The following is a 25433-nucleotide window of genomic DNA, read 5'->3' as shown; positions in this document are numbered from 1 at the left end:
GTTGATGCTCAAGAAATATTTCTCTTTAACATATTTACTAGCACTTTATAGAGAAACCTCCCATGTTCCAAGTGGGCGAAGACGACACTGATGGGTGTAGAGCTGCCAGGGTACCACGTGTAGTATCTTGGAGCTTAGTGAATTTCTTGATTTTTGCTTCTCCATACCATTTTTAGTGTGCCACCTTCTTGCTACTCTACTGGACCTTTATCTTAAACATACCTTTTGCCTATTTTGAGCTTTCAAATTTTATTTCAGACAACTCACACCAAGAAGTGTGGGAAAGTCTATTTTGCAGTTGTCTCATCTGGCCGTTTCTTCTATAGCTGTGGGGCTACTTGGGTTCCAAGCTGATTTCTTATTAATCTTTTCACTTTGGTTCCCCCCAATTTTTTTTTTCTTGGTGACAGGGTCTCACTCTGTCACCCAGGCTGGAGTGCAGTGACGTGATCTCAGCTCACTGCAACTTCTGCCTCCTGGCTCAAGCAAACCTCCCACCTCAGCCTCCCGAGTGGTTGGGACCACAGGCATGTGCCACCACACCAGGCTAATTTTTTTATTTTTAGTAAAGACAGGTGTCTTGCTGTGTTGCCCAGGCTGGTCTCGAACTCCTGAGCTCAAGCGGTCCTCCTGCCTCGGCCTCCCAAAGTGCTGGGATTACAGGCATGTGCCACTGCACAAGTGCCCCCTTTATCCTATACCAATTCCCACATAGACACAGAAGTATTGCTTGCTGTCTAATCCATTCTAAGTGTTCAATATCTCTATTCCCACACCAATACCATATATGTAATTTACTATCACTTCATAACATTTTGATTGGGCCAGCTACTTCATTGTTCTATTTTCTCAAAAGTGTCTTGCTTGGCTACTTTTTTTTTTTTTTTGAGATGGAATCTTGCTCTGTTACCCAGGCTGGAGTGCGACGGCGTGATCTCGGTTCACTCCCAGGTTCACGCCATTCTCCTGCTCAGCCTCCCAAGTAGCTGGGACTACAGGCACCCGCCACCACACCCAGCTAATTTTTTGTATTTTTAATAGAGACGCGGTTTCACTGTGTTAGCCAGGATGGTCTTGATCTCCTGACCTCATGATCCACCCGCCTCAGCCTCCCAAAGTGCTGGGATTACAGGCATGAGCCACCGTGCCTGGCCTACTCCCTCCTTTTAAAGCAAGGCAGGAGCAGAGTCCGGGTGAGTTTTGTCCCTGGCACGGGTGCCTGTGCAGGCCATCACTCTGTCTACCATGGGATGTAAATCCTGGGTCAAGGCTCACCTGGAATTTCTCCTGTCTAGGAAGTCTTCTCTGGTCACCCTAGCCCACCAGGTTGTCCTGTCCCCGGCACTGGTGTATTGTGGGGTGGTCCCTTCAGTCACTTCAGTCATATGTTGCTTATGGCTATCTGCTCTCCAGCATCCTTCAATCCCCCCGTCCATGTAGCCACGTCACTGAGCCCTGCTATGTGCCTGGCCCCCAGCCAGGCACTGGGCTGCTGGAAATGGTGCTGGCACCTCCAGAGCCCAGAGAATTGGGACCTCTGTGTCATGGATTGAATTGTCTTCCCCCTCCAAATTCATGTCTTGAAGTCCTAAACCCCAGCACCCCAGAATGTGACCTTATTTGAAAATAGGGGCCGGAGGCAGGTGGATCACTTGAGAACAGAGTGAGACTCCATCTAAAGAAAAAAAAAAAAAAAAAGGCCAGGCACGGTGGCTCACACCTGTAATTCCAGCACTTTGGGAGTCCGAGGCAGGCGGATCACAAGCTCAGATCGAGACCATCCTGGCCAACACGGTGAAACCCCGTCTCTACTAAAAATACAAAAAACTAGCTGGGCGTGGTGGCAGGCGCCTGTAGTCCCAGCTACTCGGGAGCGGGCAGGAGAATGGCATGAACCCAGGAGACGGAGCTTTCAGTGAGCCGAGATCGTGCCACTGCACTCCAGCCTGGGCAACAGAGCAAGACTCCGTCTCAAAAAAAAAAAAAAAAAAAAGGCCAGCTGCTGTGGCTCACCCCTATAATCCCAGCACTTTGGGAGGCCGAGGTGGGCGGATCACCTGAGGTTGGGAGTTTGAGACCAGCCTGACCAACATGGAGAAACACCATCTCTACTAAAAACACAAAAAATTAGCCGGGCATGGTGGCATCGTGTGCCTGTAATCCCAGCTACTTGGGAGGCTGAGGCAGGAGAATCGCTTGAACCCGGGAGGTGGAGGCTGCGATAAGTCGAGATCACGTCATTGCACTCCAGCCTGGGCAATGAGAACGAAACTCTGTTTCAGAAAAAAAAAGAAAAAAATTGAAAATAGGGTCATTGCTGATGTAATTAGCTAAAATGAGGTTATTAGGGTTGGCCCTAATTTGACTGGTGTCTTCATAAAAGGGGGAAATTTGGACAGAGACAGGCACGCCTGCAGAGAGAATACCATATGAAGATGAAGAAGGAGGCCCGGGTGATGCTTCTACAAGCCAAGGAGCACCACAAGTTGCCAGAAGCTAGGAGAGCCTGGAACCGAGTCTTCCTCACAGCCCTCCGGAGTCAATGTCGCCAACACCTTGATCCTGGACTTTGAGCCTCCAGAACTGGGAGCTATGCAAGCTCCCAAGTTTGTGGTACTTTGTTAGGGTGGCCCTAGCAAACTCATACACTCTGATAGAAGCCTGTGTGAGTTTCCTGACACTGACTGGGAGGTTAGGAAGGGCTTCCTAGAGGAGGAGATGCTGAGCTGCGGTTTCAAGGATGGGTAGTTTATCAGGCAAGAACATTCCAGGCAGAGTGAAAAACATATGCAAACCCCAGGAGGTACAGTGACCATCAGAGACTCTTCCTCGAACTTTTCTTTCCTTTTTTTTTGAGACAGAGTCTTGCTCTGTCGCCCAGGCTGGAGTGCAGTGGCGCGATCTTGGCTCATTGCAACCTCTGCCTTCCAGGTTCAAGTGAGTCTCCTGCCTCAGCCTCCTGAGTAGCTGGGACTACAGGCGTGCACCTCTGTGCCCAGCTAATTTTTGTGTTTTTAGTAGAGACGGGGTTTCCCCATGGTTACCAGGCTGGTCTCGAACTCCTGACCTCAAGTGATCCACCCGTCTCAGCCTCCCAAAGTGCTGGGATTACAGGCGTGAGCCACTGTGCCCGGCTTTTTCTTTTTCTTTTTTTTGAGATGGAGTCTCACTCTGCTGCCCAGGCTGGAGTATAGTGGTGCGATCTCAGCTCACTGCAACCTCTGCCTCCCAGGTTCAAGCGATTCTCTCACCTCAGCCTCCCGAGTAGCTACGATTACAGGTGTGCACCATCACACCTGGCTACTTTTTGTATTTTTAGTAGAGCTGGGGTTTCACCACGTTGGTCAGTCTGGTCTCAAACTCCTGACCTCAAGTGATCCACCTGCCTCGGCCTCCCAAAGTGCTGGGATTGCAGGCACGAGTCACCGCACCCGGCCCTCCTTGAACCTTTCTTTTATTTTCCCTACTGCCTGCCCTGCCCAAGCATCTGAGACCTGGAAACTCCCTTGCCCGAAGATAACAGAAAAATTATTTTTACCAGGAGACCTCTTGGACCCAGGTGGTGATGTGCATCATTCTCACCAGCAGGGGGTGCTCACACAATTGTAGGTGAAGGAAGGGTGGCTGGGGGCACAGGTACTGAGCAACCTTCCGGCATTTGTCAGGGTCCAAGGTCCCTGCTCTCACGGGCAAGTGCGCCCAGCCCTGGAGAAGCTAGGGTGGGCAGCCCTGTGCCGGCCTCAGGACACACAGCACCCTGGGAGGACAGACACCCAGACACATGGCCCTCCTTACAAGTACTTTATTTCCACTACAATAGTGCCACACCAAAACTACAGTAGCACAAAACATAATACAAAAAATAGATTCCCAGCTCCCAACTCCATGTCCACGCACCCACAGAGAAGCCAGCCCTATGGCTTTCCAGGCCTAGGGGGAGGGGTCTCACTTCATCTTCCTTAAAGCTTTGGAGTGGGTAGTAGCAGTGGCAGGGGCTTCCACCCCTGTTGGGCCTGAGCCCTCTTCTTCCCCAACCCACTGCCGGCCCCGGCAGACCTGAGCCATGAGTGTGGTCTCCATTCCCTCGGTCTGCACCCCCAGCCCTAGGACAGCTGCCTCAGTCCAGGGGGTCCAAGCCCATGGTGCTGGTGCTGACACTGCAGGACCATCTCCACGTGGAAGGCAGGAGGGTCAGGGGAGGGGAGGCAGAGGGGACACCATGGCTGGGAGAAGCCCACCTCTATGTGGCAAGGGGACTACGGCCGCCTCCTACCCTAGTTCCTTCTCGGGTTCCTGTCTCCTCTGCAGAGCTACCAGGATTGCTGCGTGCTGGGACCAGGGCCTCCCTCTGGAATCCACTCTCGACACCCTGCACCATCTCGGAGGCTGACCCCGAGGTGGCAGGAGTGTCCCTGTGCTGTATGCTTCCTCTCAGGCAGGAGGATTCCAGCTTCCCGGGTGAGGGGAGCCCACTGTCCGGGCAGGGCTGGGTCAGGAGGCCTGGGCTGCCGAGGTGGAAAAGCGGTGGCTGTGGTGGGCTCTCCCCCCGCTCTGTCTTGGGGCCTGGCTTCCCCACTGGACGGCAGAGACTGCTCCAGCTGCTTCCACTTGGTGGAGCCTGTGAATCTGCTATTGGAGAAGCTGTGGTCTCAGGCAAGGGACAGACACCACCGGCCAGACTGGGTTGAGGAACCTTCCTCTCACAGTGTCCCCTGGCTAAAAGCATCCCTCAAAGGGGAGTCTATCCATCTAGCTACAAGTACTATCTTGATTCAACCCAGGGGCCAACAATGGACTGTCACCCAGGGTAAGTCCAGCAGTTCTGCAGTCTTCCAATGCCCCATGCTGCGGGCCTGCAGGCCAGAGCTCCTGGGCTGCCGTGGGGGTTAGCCCTGCAGGCACCGGGGAAATGGGGCCATAGCCTGTGCCTCTGTCAGGACACCTGGGGGCTGCACTGAGGAGGCCAAGGAGCATCTGGGGCAGGGGCTGTCTCCTTGGGGTGGAGACTGGTGGCTGCAGCCTCAGATAAGGCACTAGAGGACTGGACTGGTCTTGGGAGCCAGGCCCAGCCACGTGGTGGATGACGGTGCTTAGAGAGAGAGAGGATTTGGGTCCTGCGGGAGGTGAGAGCTGTTTTCTCTTTTCTTTTTTTTTTTTGAGGCGGAGTCTCCCTCTGTCATCCCGGCTGGAGTGCAGTGGCACAATCTCAGCTCACTGCAACCTCTGCCTCCTGAGTTCCAGCGATTCTCTTGCCTCAGCCTCCCGAGTAACTGGGATTACAGGTGCCCGTCACGCACCCGGCTTATTTTTGTATTTTTTTTAGTAGAGATGGGGGTTTCACCACATTGGCCAGGCTGGTCTTGAACTCCTGACCTCAGGTGATCCACCCACCTCGACCTCCCAAAGTGCTGGGATTACAGGAGTAAGCCACCATACCCGGCCTATTTTCTCTTTTCTCCTTTCCCTGGGGAAGAGGTGGCCAGACAGACCCTGGTGTGGCTGGGATGGGGGACTGCTGCAGAGAGGTAATGGGCCCCTGAGATAGACATGGGACAGCCTGAAAAAGTGGGACCAAGAGGGGACACCTGTGGCCAGCAGTGTATCTCTGATAGTCTCACCCTGCAGGGTTCCTGCAGTCTGGCTTCAGGGTGCTTGGTACCCCCAGATGATGTTTGAGGGTCCTAACCTGGCCTCATTCTGCCATAGCCATCAGTCCCCTGCTGTGGCTTTGGGGATCAGAACTTCCCTGCTAGGGCTCCCACTGTTGGACTCAGGGAACAGAGGCAGGCTAGTTGAAGGGGCAGTACCCATGAGCTGGGACCTCCCAGAGCCAGCTCCTCCCTCTGCCTGGCCTCCACACCTCTACTGGTCTCCACGCCTCTGCACGAGGTGACAGGAGCTGAAATCACACATCCCAGGAGCTGAGGCAGCTGTCTGATTTGAAGACTTGCTCTGTGGCCCAGGGATCCCTGCCTCAGCCCAGCCCCACAAGGAGTGGGGAAGAAAGGGAGTAAATCAGTGGGGCTTCCCTTGTCCACAGGTTATTTAGAAAAACAGAACATAATAAATATACCAATTCTTTCCTTAAAAAAAAAAGTGTTTAAATGCATTTTTCCCTGAAGATTTCCAGTGTATTCCACAATGTTTAAAAAATAGTTTCCCCAAAAATATATCTTGAATGCATTTGACACAGTGGTATTTGTGGCGTATCTGGCGCTTGTCAGCATGGGGCCCAGGCCTGATGAGCCACCCACCCGACACCCGAATGCCCGCTGAAGGTGGCGCACGTGTGTGCCTGGATGTCCGGCTCTTCACAAGGGGTCAGATGGTGGGTTTTGTTGAGAGCCGACACCATGGGCTCGGTTTCAGCTGAAAACCCTCCAGTGCGGGGAAGCAGGGCCCCGGGTGGCCAAGCGGGCTGAGCAATGCCCTGGAGGCTGGACGGGGGGGCTCGTCCTCAGCCCCTTCCCCTCCTCGGTCTTGGCTCTCTCTGCTTCGTCCTTACCAGACTTCGCATTTGTGAGGCGGGTTCATGGGTGAGCCAGGTGAGCAGTGGAAGTGTTCTGAGAACTCCTTGGAATTGGAGAGGGAGCCGATGACCCGGAAGCGAGAGGGGCTGTGGGGGTCGGTGATGAGGCCTTCGTGGGAGCTCTCAGGTGTGCGGACGGAGCACCAGACCTTTGAAGGGACGACAGAGAGAGGCCAGGGTCACTGCGGGGCCCTGGGGCTGCCAGACTGTCCCCACTACAACAGCAGGAGAGGCCAGGTGCAGTGGCTCACACCTGTAATCCCAGCACTCACTCTGGGAGCCAAGGTGGGAGGGCTGCTTGAGCCCAGGAGTTCATGACCAGCTTGAGTAATATGGCAAGCCCCCATCCCTACAAAAAATTAAAAAAAAAAAAAAATTAACCAGGCATGGTGGTGTGCACTACGGTCCCAGCTCCTGGGAGGCTGAGGCAGGAGGATCACTGGAGCTGGGGAGGTCAAGGCCGCAGTGAGCTGAGATTGTGCCACTGCATTCCAGCCTGGGTGACAGAGTGAGATCCTGTCTCAAACAACAAAATAAGGCTGGGTGTGGTGGCTCATGCCTGTAATCCCAGCATTTTGAGAGGCCAAGGGGGTGTGAATCGTTTGAGGCCAGGAATTTGAGACCAGCCTGGCAAACATGGTGAAACCCTGTGTACTAGAAATACAAAAATTAGCTGGGTGTGGTGGTGCGTCCTATAATCCCAGCTACACAGGAGGATGAGGCAGGAGAATCACTTGAACCCGGGAGGCTGACGTTACAGTGAGCTGAGATCATGCCATCCCACTCCAGGCTGGGCGACCGAGGGAGACTCCGGCTCCAAAAACACAAAACTCCGAAAAACACCACCAGGGGATGAGCCCCCAAACTGATCCTGAGATCCTGGGGAGTCAGAAGGACCCCCCGAGTGGGTCAGGAAGAGAAAGTGGGCTAGTGTAGGGCTGGTATGTGCCACTCCCCATGCCAGCAGCCTCTAATGCAGTTGTCTCCAAACTGTTCTTCAGCCAGCGCAGCATCTCTATCTGAGGCACCCGCATTCGATTCCATCTGAACAAAGGACTGTGTCCAAACACCAGCTGGAAAAGCTTGGATTTAGTCCAGATCTCTCGTTTCCTGGACAGAATAAATTGTCTAATGGCCTGGTAGCTCTGAGTGCCAGCAGAAGGCTACCAGATGAATGCTGAGTGAAGGCATAATCTGGGGCATTTTTTTTTTTTTTTTTTGAGACAGAATCTTGCTATGTTGCCCAGGCTGGAGTGCAGTGGCATGAACTTAGCTCACTGCAACCTCTGCCTCCTGGGTTCAAGTGATTCTCATGCCTCAGCCTCCTGAGTAGCTGGGACTACAGGGAGCCACCGCCAGGTCTGGCTATTTTTTTTTTTTCATAGAGACAGGGTTTCACTATGTTGACCAGGCTGGTCTCAAACTCCTGACCTCAGGTGATCCGCTTGCCTCGGCTGCCCAAAGTGCTGCAATTACAGGCGTGGGCTGCCGTGCCTGGCTGGGCATCTTATGTTTAAGAAATCTCTAGAACCCTGGAACCAGAAGTGTCCTGAGTGATCAGCTCGTCCTCTCAATGACCAGATCCAGGAATCCCTTCACTGGCACTTTTGGTCCTTCTGTGCATCTCTCTAATGACAAGGCACATGTGCTGTGCGTGGTCCAGTGACTTGGGAAGTCCTCAATCTGTGGGGAACTTGCCTTTCGGCTCTCTGGGCTCTTGAAACATCAAGATGGCAGAATGCCCCACGTGTGGCATGTTTTCTTCATGGACTCACCTGTGCAAAGCCCAGGAAGAAGAGCTGGTTATTGGTGAGGCCCAGGGTGGGCAGCGTCTGCTCAGCCCCATTCTTCTTCACCCAGTTCTGGTAAGCCTGGGAGGAGAGAAAACCAAAGCTCAGGGGTTCCCATGGCAGGTGGTGAAGGAGGGGACTGGTATGGAGGTCTCAGGGAGCTCCCCCGTGTCAGGGCAGGTACTGGTTTCCGGGGATCTGGGCCTGGGCTCAGCCTAGGGGAGCCCTCTTCTTGATGTGCACTAATTTAGCCCTATGACTTAAAATACCTGCTACGCACTGATGGCTCTCACATTTACACCTTCTGCTCCAGCCTCTTCCCTGATGTGTACATTTAACTGTGCCAGCTGGACAGTCAAGATGCATCTCAAACTTAACATGGTACACACAGAATGGCAGCACGCGCGCACACACACACACACTTTGCCCATCAGAGTCAAAGGTACCACCATCCATCATCTCAGGCCCCAAACCCAGAACGCTTCTTCAGTTCTTCTCTTTCTCTCAGATCAAACACTGACCACTGCTCCGCTCCCGCTTCCCAGTGCTCTACCCTGTCTCTTGCCTGGACAACCTCACAACAGCTTTCTCATCAGTCTTCTGACTCAGGCTGATCCAATTCCATTCCCCTCCTGGCAAAGCAACTTCAGTGAACCTTAGGAAGCAGGTGCTGGCAACCCTTCTCTGTGGACGGCCAGAGAGTGAGTACGTTGGGATTTGTGGGCTAACGGTCGCCGTTGCAATGACTCAATTCTGCTACTACAGCATTAAGGTCAGCCACATGGCTGGGCGCGGTGGCTCACGCCTGTAATCCCAGCACTTTGGGAGGCCGAGGCGGGTGGATCACCTGAGGTCTGGAGTTTGAGACCAGCCTGGGCAACATGGTGAAATCCCATCTCTACTAAAAATACAAAAATTAGCTGAGGTGTGGTGGCGCATGCCTGTAATCCCAGCTACTCGGAAGGCTGAGGCAGGAGAATCACTTGAACCCGGAAGGCGGAGGTTGCAGTAGCTGAGATCATGCCACTGCACTCCAGCCTGGGTGACAGAGTGAGACCCTGTCTCAAAAAAAAATAAATTAAAAAAAAAAAAAAAAAAGCCACAGACATGGAAACAAATGGAGCCAGCGTGACCCCAAGAAGCTTCATCTACAAAAACAGTCTCACAGCTAGATTTGGCCCATGGGCTGTAGTTATACTGACTTGTTTTTGTTTTTAGTTTTTTTTTTTTTGGAGACAGGGTATCACTGTCGCCCAGGCTGAAGTGGATTGGCATAGTCTGGGTTCTCCGCAACCTCCACCTCCCAGGCTCAAGCAATCCTCCCACCTCAGCCTCCTGAATAACTGGAATCATAGATGCACACCACCATGCTCAGCTAATTTTTTTGTATTTTTGGTAGAGACGGGGTTTCACCATGTTGCCCAGGCTGGTCTTGAAGTCGAGTTTGTGATCCACCTACCTCGGCCTCCCAAAGTGCTGGGATTACAGGTGTGAGCCACGGCGCCCAGCTGACTCTTGTTTTGTTTTTATTTATTTATTTTTTTGAGACAGAGTCTCCCTTTGTCACCCAGGCTGGAGTGCAATGGTACAATCTCGGCTCATTGCAACCTCCACTCCCAGGCTCAAGCAATCCTCCTACCTCAGCCTCCTGAGTAACTGGAACCACAGATGCACACCACCATGCCACACTAATTTTTTTGTATTTTTGGTAGAGACGGGGTTTGACCATGTTGCCCAGGCTGGTCTTGAAGTTGAGCTTGCGATCCACCTACCTCGGCCTCCCAAAGTGCCGGGATTACAGGTGTGAGCCACAGCGCCCAGCTGACTCTTGTTTTGTTTTTATTTATTTATTTTTTTGAGACAGAGTCTCGGTCTCTCGCTCTGTTACCCAGGCCGGAGTGCAGTAGCACAGTCTTGGCTCACCGCAACCTCTGCCTCCCGGGATTAAGTGATTCTCATGCCTCAGCCTCCCAAGTAGCTGGGATTACAGGCATGCGCCACCACACTTGGCTAATTTTTTTATATAAATATATACATATTTTTGAGATGGAGTCTTGCTCTGTCACCCAGGCTGGAGTGCAATGGCGCCATCTTGGCTCACTGCAACCGCCGCCTCCAGGGTTCAAGCAATTCCCTGCTTTGGCCTCCTGAGTAGCTGGGATTACAGGCGCCCGCCACCACGGCTGGGTAATTTTTGTATTTTTAATAGAGACGGGGTTTCACTATCTCGGGCAGGCTGGTCTTGAACTCCTGACATTGTAATCCACCCGCCAAGGCCTCCCAAAGTGCTGGGATTACAGGCGTGAGCCACTGCGCCCAGCCGACCCCTGTTTTAAAGGATAAGTTGAGTCATGTCATTCCTCTATTTAAAAACCCTATTGTGTCTCTCTATCCACAAAACCCAAGCTCCTTCCTCAGCCACAGCCAACAGAAGCCCAGAGTGGTCTGGTCCCTGCATTCCCGGCACTCTGCCCCGCCCGTCTTCCCGTCCTTGGACGTGCCAGGCTTGTGTCTAGTTCGTGGCCTCTGCACTTGCTCTTCCTTTTGCTGAGACCATTTTCCCCAGCTTTTCCCAGGCTCTTCCTCATCATGTAGGTCTCAATGCAAATGTCATAACCCCAGAGAAGGCCTGCCGTGGCCAGCATCCCCCCGTTATTCCTCTTACCCCATTATTGCTCATTACTTCGCCCCAGTTTATATTCGTTGCCTTATCAACAGCTGACATTATCTTACAGATATATTATGTATTTATTTGCCTTTCTTCCCCTTCCAGCCTCCACTAAGGGTATAAGCTTTTTGAGAGCAGAATGAGCTTCAAACACAGCCCCTGCTGGGTAGATTCTCAATACCTTTCATTGACTCGTGGACTTTAAGCAACCTAATATCCAGTATTTCTGGGCTCAGTTTGTTTATCTGCAAAATGGGGATTATAATACCTAACAGCAAAGCTGCTAGGAATACTCCAAGCCTGGCACTTAAGAAGGCTCAATAAATGACAGCTCTATGGATTTCTGCTCTTACTGCCGCGGCTGGCAGGAAGCCCTGTCTTAATCTCTCTGACAGACACTTACTGTTTTTCTCTCGTGGCCTCTGTTACCTCTCCCATCTGACTCAGGGAACATCTCTGAGTATCTCTCTGGGTCAGCCTGTGTCTAAATCATCTTGCTTTATCTTCCCAACAACCCAATAATGCAGATAGTAGCCTCAGAGCCAAGTCAAGTGAGGCTCAAGGAGGTTCAGTAACTTACTCCAGAACCAGGACTTGAACCCAGAACTGGCTCCACGACCAGTGTCCCTTGCCTTGGCTGCTTAGTCCCCAGGGGCCTCCCAGACCCACAGCTGGCTGACTTGATGGTGGCCTCCCCTGCAAAGGTGAGAACAGGCAGGCTCTTCAGGCAGATCCAGCCCGAGCCCCTCCCTGTGTCTCTGTCAGGCCAGACTCAGAAGGCACAAAGCCGTCTGGTGCCAAGCCCTGTGGCGGGGGCCTCCACAGTCACCCTCACGATTGGTCCTCACCACCCCCCATTTCGCAGAAGAGGAAACAGAAGCTCGCATGGCTGCTGTGCCTGCCCCGGTTGTCCATGATGATCCTCTACGGACAGGCATCTGGATGGAGCCAGCGCTGGGCCCAGGTGTGTGTGGGGAGCGGGGCTCTCACCCGATAGGCCGCCTTGAGGCCCCCGTTATCGGCGATGTTCTCCCCCAGGGTGTGCCGCCCGTTCACTGGCTCCCCGTTCACGCTGTAGTTGCTGTACTGTTCAACCATGCACTCGGTCTGACGCTTGAAGGCCTCCACGGACGAGTTCTTCCACCACGGTCGGAGGTTCCCATCCTTGTCATACTCCCGTCCTGTGGGTCAGAGGGAGGCATCATGTCAAGGGAGGGAGTGGCAGAGCGGGGACCTGCTACTCCTCCCCTGCTCCTGGTGAGAAGTGGTTCATCCGTCCACCCCCGTCCTCCAGCCAGCATGGGGAGACGAGGTCCCTGTGAGTGCCGAGGGACATGGATGGGGAGGCCGGTCAGAGGCGGGAGAGGATGGAGGAGAGAGATCCAGGGAAAGCCCCAGCGTGGCCCGAGGCTCAGTGGGGCTTGCTTTGTTTTTTTCTTTTTTTTTGAGACAGAGTCTCACTCTGCCACCCAGGCTGGAGTGCAATGGCGCAATCTCAGCTCACTGCAACCTCTGCCTCCTGGGTTCAAGTGATTCTCGTGCCTTAGCCTCTGGAGTAGCTAGGATTACAGGCATATGCCACCATGTCTAGCTGATTTCTATGTGTTTTTTTTTTAGTAGAGACAGGGGAGTCTCACCACGTTGGCCAGGCTGGTCTGGAACTCCTGACCTCAAGTGATCTGCCTGCCTCGGCCTCCCAAAGTGCTGGGACTACAGGTGTGAGTCACCGCGCCTGGCCTATTTTCAACACTGCCTAAGGGTCCCTGACCCTGAGTAACAGATGCCTAGGAAGAGGCAGATGGAGCCAGCCGACTTAGGATCACAAGACAGGCCCAGGCCACCCAGGTCTCTTCCATCTCTGCCTGGGAGTCCCCAAGGTAGGAGGCAATGAGAAGGATTTTGGAGATTAGTTGGGGAGGAGGGACTGACTTCAACGCCCCTGACTGCAGGTGGACTGGAGAAGTCTCTGGAGTGGTGGAGAAATGTCCACTCCCTGCTAAACCTAATAGGAACCCCAAGTGCTGGACAACTTCCACGAGCAGGGCACCTCCCTACACACTTCACAGTCCTCCCAATCACCACGGGAGGGTGGAACCATCACGCTCCTTTTACAGACAAGACATGGGGGCCTGGAGAAATGACAGCACTTGCTAAACTTCATATAATCAGCAGGTGGCAGAGCAAGGATTTGAACCCAGATCCTTCTGTCTCCAAAGCTAAGACCCTTAGAAGTGAAGGGTGCAGAGCCTGTAAACCCAGCACTTTGGGAGGCCGAGACGGGCGGATCATGAGGTCAGGAGATGGAGACCATCCTGGCTAACACGGTGAAACCCCGTCTCTACTAAAAATACATAAATTAGCCGGGCATGGTGGCAGGCGCCTGCAGTCCCAGCTACTCGGGAGGCTGAGGCAGAAGAATGGTGAGAACCCGGGAGGCGGAGCTTGCAGTGAGCCGAGATCACACCACTGCACTCCAGCCTGGGTGACAAAGCAAGACTTCATCTCAAAAAAACAATAATAATAAATAAATAAAATAAAAAAGAAGTGAAGGGTGCAGAAAGCAGAGGCAGTGGGGCCTGGAAGATGACTGGCCCAGTCTGAAGGGGCCCAAGGAACCTGTACCAGGTAGTGGTGTGATCATAATCATAGTTCACTGTAGCCTCAAACTCCTGGGCTCAAGTGAGCCTCCTACCTCAGCCTCCCAAGTAGCTAGGACTATTAAAATTTTGCCATCACGCCTGGCTAAATTTTTACTTTCTTAGTAAAAATTTTTACTTCTTAGTAGATACATTTTATTTTATTTTATTTTATTGAGAGGGAGTCTCACTCTGTCACCCAGGCTGGAGTGCAGTGGCACAATCTCAGCTCACTGCAACCTCTGCCTCCCAGATTCAAATGATTCTCCTGCCTCAGCCTCCTGAGTAGCTGGGATTACAGGCACCAGCCACCATGCCCAGGTAATTTTTGTAGTTTTAGTAGAGACGTGGTTTCGCCATGTTGGCCAGGCTGGTCTTAAACTCCCGACCTCAGGTGATCTGCCTGCCTTGGCCTCCCACAGCTCTGGGATTACAGGCATGAGCCACCATGCCCAGCCTAATTTTTTTTTTTAGTAGAGATGGAGGTCCTGCTATGTTGCCCAGGCTGGTCTCAAACTCCTACCCTTAAGCAATTCTCCTCTTAAAGCACTGAGATTACAGGCATGAGCCATCGTGCCCAGCTGGAATTCGTACCTTGATCATCAAAAGCATGAGTCAGTTCATGGCCCACGACGACACCGATGCCACCAAAGTTTAAGGCCCTGGAGGGAAGGACACAAAGGTGGAGGTGATGCTTTGACAGGAGGGCCTCTCACTCTTGCCCAGGTATGGGAACCTCACTTCCTGGGCTTGGAGACATAACAAAATTCCACAGGGCTCTGTGTGGATAACGGTGTGGTCATGGCCTGAGTCTCCAGTGAGGCCCGTGAAGCCTGACAGAGGCTGGGCACAGTCTGTGTGATCGGTTGTGCCCACTGGGCACCACGCACTGTGCTAGATGCTCTACAGACCGAACTGTCCTCTTCAGTCATTGCAAAAGAGTTAGCAATGGTCACCACTGACCAGCTCTATTCATGAGTAGACCAAGGCTGGGAATGGGTCAATTGCTTTGCCCAAGGGCCACACAGTCATCAAATAGCAGACATGGGATTCAAACAGAGACAGCAGCCTTAACCCTCCCCACTGCCCAGCTCTGACTGTGCTATAACATTGTCGGGGGGTGCTTTCCTTAGGTAGGGCTCTTGATTCCATGAGATGCTCCCAGTAGCCCACTGTGCAGGGCTTCCAGATCTCACTGGAGGGAAGGAAAGTGGGTGAGGATGTTGCTTCCTCTGCAACATCTCTGACCGCCCAAGCCACCTGGACCACTGGGGCAAAGATCACACGGTGAGACTGGCTTGGTCATATGGGCCATAGGACTGGGCTGGGGGTTCACTGAGGGCTGGGGAAAAGAATTGGGGTAGGGGCCCCAGAGGCAGCCTACTTGGGTGAGGAACGCGTGTAGAATGGTGCCTGCAGGATCCCGGCCGGAAACACAATCTCATTCTTGGTGGGCGAGTAGTAGGCGTTCACCATGGGCGGGGTCATGCTCCACCTACAAGCAACACACACGCGGGAGGCCTCAGCACAGGGCGGGAGGCAGATGGGGACAGCCTGCCTGGGGTGCTGCTTAGGGATCGGGATCAAGGGCGTTAAAAATGCAGACTCTCCTTGACCCCAGGCCCAAGTGCACACAAGTACAAGGACATCTACAGAAGGACTGTTTGTTTTGAGACAGGGTCTAGTTCTGTCACCTAGGCTGGAATGCAGTTGTGTGATCATGGCTGACTGCAGCCTCAACTTCTGAGCCTCAAGCCATCCTCCTGCCTCGGACTCCCAAAGTGCTGGGATTACGGGTGTGAGCCATTGTGCCCGGGTGCAGGACTGCTTTTTAGGAGAAAACTAGAAAACACCTGACTGTCTATAAATAAGGAATCAGTTAATTAATGATGTCACATCACATGGTGGAATACTGAGGTTCTTACAAAGAGCAGGAAGGGCCATTAGATTTTGAAATGTCAGCGCACAGTGGCTCATGCTTGTAATCCCAGGACTTTGGGAGGCTGAGGTGGGTAGATCACTTGAGGTGTTTAAGACCAGCCTGGCCAACATGGCAAAACCCCGTCTCTACTAAAAATACAAAAAAATTAGCCAGGCATGATGGCGCATACTTGTAATCCCAGCTACGTGGGTGGCTGAGGCATGAGAATCGCTTAAACCCAGGAGGTGGAGGTTGCAGTGAGCTGTGATTGTGCCACTGCACTCCAACCTGGATGACAGAGACTGTCTCAAGAAAAAAAGAAAAGAAAAAAAAAAGAAAAAAGAAAAGAAAAGAAAAGATTTTGAAAATCACCATTGTCTAGGCTTGAAGAGTATCTATTAACAGTTTTCAAAGTGTGGTCTGTAGACACCTGGCGGGGAGGGTCCTCAAGACCCTTTTAGGGGATCCATGAAATCAAAACTATCTTATTTATTTATTTATTTATTTATTTATTTTTTGAGACAGAGTTTTGCTCTTGTCACCCAGGCTGGAGTGCAGTGGCACGACCTTGGCTCACCGCAACCTCCGCCTCCTGGGTTCAAGCGATTCTCTTGCCTCAGCCTCCCAAGTAGCTGAGATTACAGGCACCCACCACCACATCTGGCTAATTTTTGTATTTTTAGTAGAGATGGAGTTTCACTGCATTGGCAAACTCAGGTGATCTGCCCGCCTTGGCCTCCCAAAGTGCTGGGATTACAGGCATGAGCCACTGTACCTGGCTGAAATCAAAACTATTTTCATAATATTAAGATGTGATTTCCCTTTTCCATTGTGTCACTTGCATGGATGGTACAAAAGCAACAGTAGGTAAAACTGCTGGAGCCTGACATGAATCAAGGAAGTTCTGGTGGTCACTGAGCCCCGAGTTCCTCATTAGCATGGGCTCACAGCCAAAATAAAAAGCCATTTAGCCATTTTCACTTAGAACATCCTTGATGAAGTAGCTTGCTTGCTTTCCTTCTCTCCCTCCCTTCCTTCCTTTCTTTCTTTCCTTTCTATTTATTTATTTTGAGGCAGAGTCTCACTCTGTCACCCACGCTGGAGTGCAGTGGTGTGACCTCAGCTCATTGCAACCTACACCTCCCAGGTTCAAGTGATTCTCCTGCCTTAACTGGGATTACAGGTGTGCACCACCACCCATGGTTAATTTTTTTGTATTTTTAGCAGAGACAGGTTTTCGTCATGTTGTTCAGGCTGAACTCCTGGCCTCAAGTAACCCGCCCACCTTGGCCTCCCAAAGTGTTGGGATTACAGGCGTGAGCCACTGCACCCGGTCATAATGATTAATTTCATTACATCTCAACCCCTGAATACAAGACTTCTTTTTTTTTTTTCAAAGCGACAAGATCTTGTTGTGACACCCAGGTTAGAGTGCAGTGGCATGATCATGGCTCATTATAGTCTCGAACTCCTGGGCTCAAGCTGTCCTCCTACCTCAGCCTCTCAGGTAGCTGGGACTACAGGCACTTGTGACTATGCCTGACTGATTTTTTTTTTTTAATGTTATAGAGGTGGAGTCTTGCTGTGTTGCCCAGGCTGGTTTTGAACTCCTCAAGCGATCCTCCTGCCTCAGCCTCCTGAAGTGCTGGGATTGCAGGTTGAGCCACCGCACTTGGCAGAAGACTTTTTCATATTCCATGTGACCAGTGGGAAATCCACATATAAAGCATTCTGCTTTTTGCATGGAACCCTGTTGGTACTTTTAGGGTGGCTGGTAGACTATGGAATTTCAGACTTGGATATCTGGCAGACATTTTCTTTAAAATGAATAAAGTGAGCTTATCACCTCAAGGAAAACAACTCAAGCCATCTGTTGCCAATGATAAAAATATGAGGTTTAAAAAAGTTGAAGTTTCAGGCAAAATTAAAATTTTGAAAAACTTTTATTGGCCACCACAAGTTTGACACCTTACCAATAATAATTAAAGGCTTTGTTCATGAAGTCAGCAGTGATATTAATAAATGTGGATTTTTTTTGCTATTGTATAGTGTAAGTATCACCATTTGGAAGATCTGTAAAACTTAGTGAACCATTGTTTTCCAAATGACTAATGCATGTTACAAAATCACACTTGGGTAAAAGATCCATTCAAAGTACAGGACAGACCAATGGAATCTAGTGTAACGGAGTATGAAAAGTTCATGGTGGCTCATGCCTGTAATCCTAGCACTTTGGGAGGCTGAGGTAGGAGGATTGCTGGAGCCCAGGAGTTCGAGACCAGCCTGGGCAACATGGTGAAACTCCATCTCTACAAAAAATTACAAAAATTCCAGCCTGGGTGACATGGTGAAATCTGTCTCTACAAAAAATACAAAAATTAGCCAGATGTGGTGGTGCGCACCTGTAATCCCAGCTACTCAGGGGGCTAAGGCCTCACCTGAGCCTGGGAAGGTTGAGGCTGTCGTGAGCTGAGATTACGCACTCTAGCCTGGGTGATAAAGTGAAAATAAGAAAAAAGAAAAAAAAAAGTTCATGGATGTGGTTTCAGATTCCATACTGCAATTAACCTTTAAAAAATTATCACTTTTCAAGTTTTGGTGTGGTATCAGTAGAACGTACACAAGTACCAGAAAAGACTGTTAAATATCCCTCATCCCTCCCTTTCCCTTGCCTCACTCTAAATTCCTATGTGAGGCAAGAATTCTTTTTTTTTTTTTTTGAAACAAAGTCTTGTTCTGTCACCCAGGCTGGAGTGCAGCTAGAGTGCAGTGGCGTGATCTCAGCTCACTGCAACCTCTGCCTCCCGGGTTCAAGCAATTCTCTGCCTCAGCCTCCTGAGTAGCTGGGACTACAGGTGCCCGCCACCATGCCCGGCTAAGTTTTTGTATTTTTAGTAGAGGTGGGGTTTCACCATCTTGGTCATGCTGGTCTCCAACTCCTGACCTCGTGATCCACCCACCTCGGCCTCCCAAAGTGTTGGGATTACAGGCGTGAGCCACTGCGCCTGGCCAAGAATTCTTTCTATATATCAAAACATATGGTAACAGATTGACTGCAGAATCGGATATGAGAATCTAGTTGTCTTTGATTAAGCCAGACATAAAGAAATTTGCAAAAAGTAAAATGATACCTCTCTTCTCATTAATTTTTTGAAAATAGTTATTTTCCATACAATTGTAATAAAAATCAGGGCAAGGCGCGGTGGCAACGGCGCGATCTCAGCTCACCACAACCTCCGCCTCCCGGGTTCAAGTGATTCTCCTGCCTCAGCCTCCTGAGTAACTGGGATTACAGGCATGTGCTACCATGCCTGGGTAATTTTGTATTTTTAGTAGAGAGGGGGTTTCTCCATGCTGGTCAGGCTGGTCTTGAACTCCCGACCTCAGGTGATCCACGTGCCTTGGCCTCCCAAAGTGCTGGGATTACAGACATGAGCTACCACACTCCACAATAATTTTTTTAAGAGTGTAGAAGGATCCTGAGACCAAAAAAGGTTTTGAAAGTAATGGGATATAGTCATGAGGTATTTGGCATTTCAATGACTTCTCTGGTGCAGAGGGCAAGGGTGAGTAAGGAGTGCAGTGAGATAGATACCACATTTCCCCTAAGAGCTGAGACAGTCACTCTGCTTCCTCCAGGTGAGCCCCACAGCCATGGAAAGGTACTGAGAACTTTATTTATTTTGAGATGGGGTCTCACTGTGTTGCCCAGGCTGGAGTACAGTGGTGTAATCTCTGTTCACTACAACCTCTGCCTCCCAGGTTCCAACAATTCTCTTGCCTCAGGCTCCCAAGTAGGTAGGATTACAGGTGTGTGCCACCACGCCGGGCTAATTTTTGTATTTTTATTACAGACAGGATTTCACCATGTTGGCCAGATTGGTCTTGAACTCCTGACCTCAGGTGATCTACCTGCCTTGGCCTACCAAAGTACTAGGATTACTGGTGTAAGCCACCGTGCCTGGCTGAGAACTTTATTTATGTATTTATTTATTTTAGAGACAGGGTCTTGCTCTGTAGCCCAGGCTGGAGTGCAATGGTACAACCGTAGCTCACTGTAACCTCAGCCTCCTGGGCTCAAGCGCACGCTACCACGTCCAGCTAATGTTTTAAATTTTTTGTAGAGGTGGGGTTTCGCCATGTTGCCCAGGCTGGTCTCAAACTCCTGGGCTCAAGAGATCCTCCCACCTTGGTCTCTCAAGGCATTCGAATTACAGGCATGAGCCGCGTATCTGGCCAAATGGAGGAATTTAAAATATTGTATTTACATTCAAATAACCATAAATACTTCAATGGGTAGGCAAGGAAATTTAAATACAAAAATTCAAGCTAAGTTAAAATACTTCAGATAAATTGGCAACAGAGCCTATGTCATGTTCTGAAGGTAAAAGCCCACCTTCTTGTACATAGGGGGTGCCCTGGTTGGAGGCTGGAAATGAAGGAAATAGAGATGTTTGAACTCCTAGGGTCCACCAGGGGGCACCAGAGGCAAAGAGAAGTTGATTGCACCCTTCCCTAAGATTTATCCCAAATGTTTCCACTGAGGAATGGAAGGAACTTGGACTGAAGACTAGAACTGGGCTGACTACATTTAATTTTTTTCAGGAGACAGTTTTTTTTTTTTCCCCAGGCAGGGTCTCGCTCTGTTACCCAGGCTGGAGTACAGTGGCATGATCTTGGCTCACTGCAGCCTCGACCTCCTGGGCTCAAGTGATCCTTCTACCTCTGCCTCCCCAGTAGCTGGGACTACAGGTTCGTGCCACCATGCCCAGCTAATTTTTAAAATTTTTTGTAGAGACCACGTCTCCCTCTGTCACCCAACCTGGTCTTGAAGTCTTAGGCTCAAGCGATCTGCCCACCTTGGCCTCCCAAAATGCTGGGATTGCAGGCGTGAGAGGAGACAGTAATAAAAAGGACAAAGACCAGGTCTCATTCTAGGTTATCCTGATTTAACGTCAGGAAGCTGTATTTTTTTGAGATGGAGTCTTGCTCTGTCACCCAGACTGGAGTGCAGTGGCACGATCTTGGCTTACTGCAACCTCCGCCTCCTGGGTTCAAGTGATTCTCATGCCTCAGCTACTCACTCTTGAGTAGCTGGGACTACAGGTGTGCGCCACACACCCGGTTAATTTTTGTATTTTTAGTAGAGACAGGGTTTCGCCACGTTGACCATGGCTGGTCTCAAACTCCTGGGTTCGGGTGATCCACCTGCCTTGGCCTCCCAAAGTGTTGGGATTATATGCGTGAGCCACCACGGCTGGCCAGGAAGCTGTATCTTTGAAAAAGTTCCCCAGAGGACTCTGATGTGCAGTGAGCTTTGGGAAGCACAGCTGTCAGGCCCATCCAGAACCTTCCCCAGGCCTCTGTGGGCACCCTGTCCTGAGACCCCACCACTCGTGCTAGTGACGAACTATGGGAAAGCTGCTCTTGCTGGGGTCTCCTTGGGGTCTGGCGCTCCCCAGAGTTCCTCACATTTGACCGCTATGAGGACCCAAGAGCCAGCTCCTCCCATCCTATTCTGCAGATAATGAAAGGCAGGCTCCAAATCCCAAAGCAGTGGAGCGGGGACACGGTGCCAGATCAGCTCCACTCCAGAGGCCAGGCTCACCCTGCCCACAGGCTGGGCAGACTCAAGCCCATCCCAGCTCCTAGCTGGGCCACACTTCTTTTGTCCTTGGTTTCTTCATCTGAAAAGTGGGATAACAAGGGCATCCACTCTTCAGATGGCTCTCATGATAGCTGATCGGGTGCACAGTAAGGGTGCAATGAAAGCCAGTTTGTCCCAAGGCTTGCCCACAGGCGGGGAGCTGGCACCTTCCCGGCAGGGCCTGGGGGAACTCACTGATCTCTGTTGGGGGCTTTCCTGAGCTGGTCGGCAGTGACCCTCCATGAGAAGTTGAAAAACCGCATGGCGTTCTCAAAGTAGAGGTCTGGAACTGCGGTGTACTGGAAAAGAGGAAGCGGAGTCACAATCATGGTGTGCCCTCGGTGAGAGGCATCTTCCAAGACAGGAAACCAAGGGCTGTCTTGGTTAGGGGATTAATCTGCAGGCTAGAGACTGGAATGCAGGGTTTGGGGATGCAGGGTCAGTTCTTCTCTTGGCCTTCACCCTGGGACACCAGATGGAATGACACCATTGCAGGATGTCCCTACAGCAGCACCTGGGCCCAGGTAAGAAATATCTCCCATGTTGTCCAATAGAACCTCCTGCAATGATGGATGTCCTATGCTCTACGCCTGCGCTGTCCAGTATGACAGACGACTAAGTCTTTTTTTTTTTTTTTTTTGAGATGGAGTCTTGCTGTATCGTCCAGGCTGGAGTGCAATGGCATGATCTTGGCTCACTGAAACCTCCACCTCCTGGTGTAAGTGATTCTTGTGCCCCAGCCTCCCTGAGTAGCTGGGATTACAGGCGCGTGCCACCATGCTCAGCTAATTTTTGTATTTTTGGTAAAGACGGAGTTTCACCATGTTGGCCAGGCTGGTTTCAAACTCCTGATCTCAAGTGATCTGCCCACCTTGGCCTCCCAAAGTGCTGGGATTACAGGAGTGAGCCACCATGCCCGGCCGCTACTAAGCATTTCAAATGTGGCGAGTGTGGCTTTTAAATTTAATTGAAACTAATTTAAGTTTTAATTATTTAAATAGCTACCTGTGGCTAGTAGCTACCATACTAGATCTCATAAGTAAAGTAGAAATCTATCTGAAATGTCAAGGGCATGACTGTACACCCTTTTCACTACTCGGCCCAGCCTTCTAGCTTTTTTTCTGTTTTTTTGAGACAGGGTCTTGCTCTGTCGCCCACACAGGAGTGCAGTGGTGCAATCACAGCTTGCTGCAGCCTTGACTTTTTGAGCATAAGTGATCTTCCCATCTCAGCCTCCCATGTAGCTAGGACTATAGGCACATGCCAACATGCCCGGCTAATTTTTTATTTTTTTTTTGTAAAGATGAGGTCTCACTATGTTGCCCAGGCTGGTCTTAAACTCCTGAGCTCAAGTGATCCTCCCACCTTGGCCACCCAAAGTACTGGCATTACAAGCATGAGTCACTGTGCCTGGCTCAGCTTTTGAAAGGTGCAAAATTCTCCCAGGCTCTGGTAAAATGCTGAAGCCTCAGGGACAGGACATGGATCCTGGGTGCTGCCCAGGATGCCTCCAGAGGCCCAAGGATTCTGCATCATGACACCCTGGAGCATCTTAAATGATTCTCAAAGAAAAGACTGCAGAATGAGTCTCATGATCTCAGCAGGAGTTTTTATAGTCTTGGGTTCTAAATATAACCATGATGAGAGGTTATTAGATTTTTAAATGCCTGAATTCAGGCTGGGCACGGTGGCTCATGCCTGTAATCCCAGCACTTTGGGAGGCCAAGGCGGGCAGACCATTTGAGGTCAGGAGTTCAAGACCAGCCTGGCCAGCAAGGTGAAACCTTCCGATTTTGAAAATTACAAAAATCAGCCGGGTGGTGGTGGCACGCGCCTGTCCTCAGCTACTCGGGAGCCTGAGGCAGGAGAATCACTTGAGCCTGGGAGGCTGAGGTTGCAGTGAGCTGAGATAGCACCAGCACACTCCAGTCCGGGCGACAGAATGAGACCCTGTCTCAAAAAAAAAAAAAAGATTTTTTTAAAGCCTGAATTCAAGTATTTCAATCACAAGAAGATATAAAACTTTATAATTTGAGGCAGAAGCACAATCCACCTAACGGAGTGATTTGCCAAAAGTTCTAACAAGCAGGGATGTATCAACCACTTCTGCTGCCCAAACCAAGCTGGAAAATGCACCTGGGTTTATGATGCTTCCTTCCCATTAGCATTTCGAAGTCAAAATCAGAGGTCCAGGTTTCCGGGGAGGTGGGGGAGGACCATGGGGACAGGAAGCAACTGGAAGCACGACCAGGGAGGGAGGAGGTGGTGTGAGGGTTTTTCCACTTCATACCCCAGCCCTGATGTCTGAGGGCCACCAATTCTCCCTGCACCTTCTGGGGTCTGTTTCCTCCATTATTTCCTACACATTAAATGGAGCTGACCACTTTCAGGGGGCACACAGCACGGGTTCCGTACTGACTGGTGGGCCCTGCCTGATTGATGGTGGCTACGGGGAGGCAGGGCCTCCAGCTGACCCAGGAGCCAAATTAAGAAGAAGAGGCTTCCTCATGCCTGACCCATCCCCAAACCCCACACCACATCATCCCTCTGTGTTCTGACAAGCATGCTGCCTCCAGCACCCCATCTGCACCCAGCCCTGCCTCGGCCCTTTTCCGAGGGGGCATTTGGGAACACGAGGGGGCAGGGCAGCAGTTACTCACGTCATTAAACACTTTGTCCAGCTCCTTGGGGTCCATGATGAAGTTGGGGTATCCTATCATGTTGTAGATGGCATCGGCCTGGACAGGACAGACAGAGGAAGTGAGTGTCTGGCAACCCCGACCAGGCCAGCTTGAGCTCCTTGGGTGCTGGGCTCACAGTCTGGTGGGCCAAGGGGAACCAGAGCCAGGCCCTGCCTACCTTGGGCTTTCATGTCTTTTTCTGGAAAGGTTTCCCCCTTGCCAAACTTCTACTTACCCTTAGGTCTCTGTTTAAATGTCACTTTCCCAAGGGAAGCCTTTCCTGACTCCCACTCCACTGAGGGTGCCAGAGCCTTCCCACCCCACGGGACGTGCTGCATCTTCCTGCACCTCTTCCTCGTACACTCAGTGAGGTTTGTCTTCTACAGAACTCCATGCAATCATGTGCTTGAGGCCTACCCCGAATCCTGCTAGGCCTAGACCGCTCACCCCCTGAAGGCAAGACAGCATCCAGGCTGTGCTCCTGGATAGAACTGGCCTTTCCGGGCACGGTGGCTCACGCCTGTAATGCCAGCACTTTGGGAGGCCAAGGCGGGTGGATCACCTGAGGTCAGGAGTTCGAGACCAACCCGACCAACACGGAGAAACCCCATCTCTACTAAAAATACAAAATTAGCTGGGTGTGGTGGTGCATGCCTGTAATCCCAGCTACTTGGGAGGCTGAGGCAGAAGAATCGCTTGAACCCGGCAGGCAGAGGTTGCGGTGAGCCAAGATCGCGTCACAGCACTCCAGCCTGGGCAACAAGAACTAAATTCTGCCTCAAAAAAAAAAAAAGAGAGAACTGGCCTCTCCTTCCCCTACCCACCTCCATCTGTGCTGGACGCCGCAGCACTCCCTCTCCAAGCGCCTGGCCAGCCTCACCTTTTCCTTGGCTGATTTTCGGGTTTCCTCGTCCATCCACTTCAGGGTGCTCAGACTTTCCTCAAACGCCTTCTTGATCTCCAGGATGATCTCGGTGGCCTGAGGAGATACACATCACGGCAGTAAGGTCTGGGCACTGGTCTCATGTAAATGCAACGGGCACCCCGTGCAGAAGAATGATGCAGGGCCAGAGATTAAACTCAATTTTCCAAGCGTCAGGCTGGGTGAGAAGGGGAGCCACAGCTGTGCTTCCAAACCATGCTCCTAATGTGAACACCCTGCAAGGCAGGACTGGCCTTCCACACACAGGGCTCCATGCTCCAATAAGCTTAGGACGAGCTTCAGGAATGCTGGAAAAGTCTCTGCTGTGGGCGTTTTCAGAGCCTTTAATGTGGTAATAGGCACTGCAGTTCTTCCAGAGAGGGGAGAAGACACAGCCTCTCCTAGCCCTATTGGACCACAGCATTCCTTTTTGATGGATCGGGCTTTAAGATCTAGAGTACTCGGCTGGGTGCGGTGGCTCACGCCTGTAATCCCAGTACTTTGGGTGGTCGAGGCGGGCGGATCACAAGGTCAGGAGATCGAGACCACGGTGAAACCCCGTCTCTACTAAAAATACAAAAAATTAGCCGGGCAAGGTGGCGGGCGCCTGTAGTCCCAGCTACCCGGGAGGCTGAGGCG

At 51.3% G+C, this 25433-nt stretch overlaps 1 protein-coding gene across 1 annotated transcript in view; it reads right to left on the bottom strand.

The window, feature by feature from the left end:
• Positions 1-3786: 3786 nt before the first annotated feature.
• The window catches only part of ECE1 (endothelin converting enzyme 1), a 77733-nt gene continuing 56086 nt past the window's right edge, over positions 3787-25433 (bottom strand). Inside the window, 8 exon segments of the mRNA XM_017886499.1 lie at positions 3787-6678; positions 8305-8400; positions 11978-12168; positions 14218-14285; positions 15008-15118; positions 21387-21490; positions 23852-23929; positions 24753-24851. Of these exon segments, the coding sequence (XP_017741988.1) occupies positions 6502-6678; positions 8305-8400; positions 11978-12168; positions 14218-14285; positions 15008-15118; positions 21387-21490; positions 23852-23929; positions 24753-24851 (924 nt within the window). The 3' untranslated portion in view covers positions 3787-6501.

The sequence above is a fragment of the Rhinopithecus bieti genome, unplaced genomic scaffold, assembly GCF_001698545.2.
Source record: "Rhinopithecus bieti isolate Rb0 unplaced genomic scaffold, ASM169854v2 scaffold_14826, whole genome shotgun sequence".
Taxonomy (NCBI): Eukaryota; Metazoa; Chordata; class Mammalia; order Primates; family Cercopithecidae; genus Rhinopithecus; species Rhinopithecus bieti.
The sequence above is the reverse complement of the archived record's forward strand: the minus strand, read 5'-3'. Positions and strand labels throughout refer to the sequence as shown.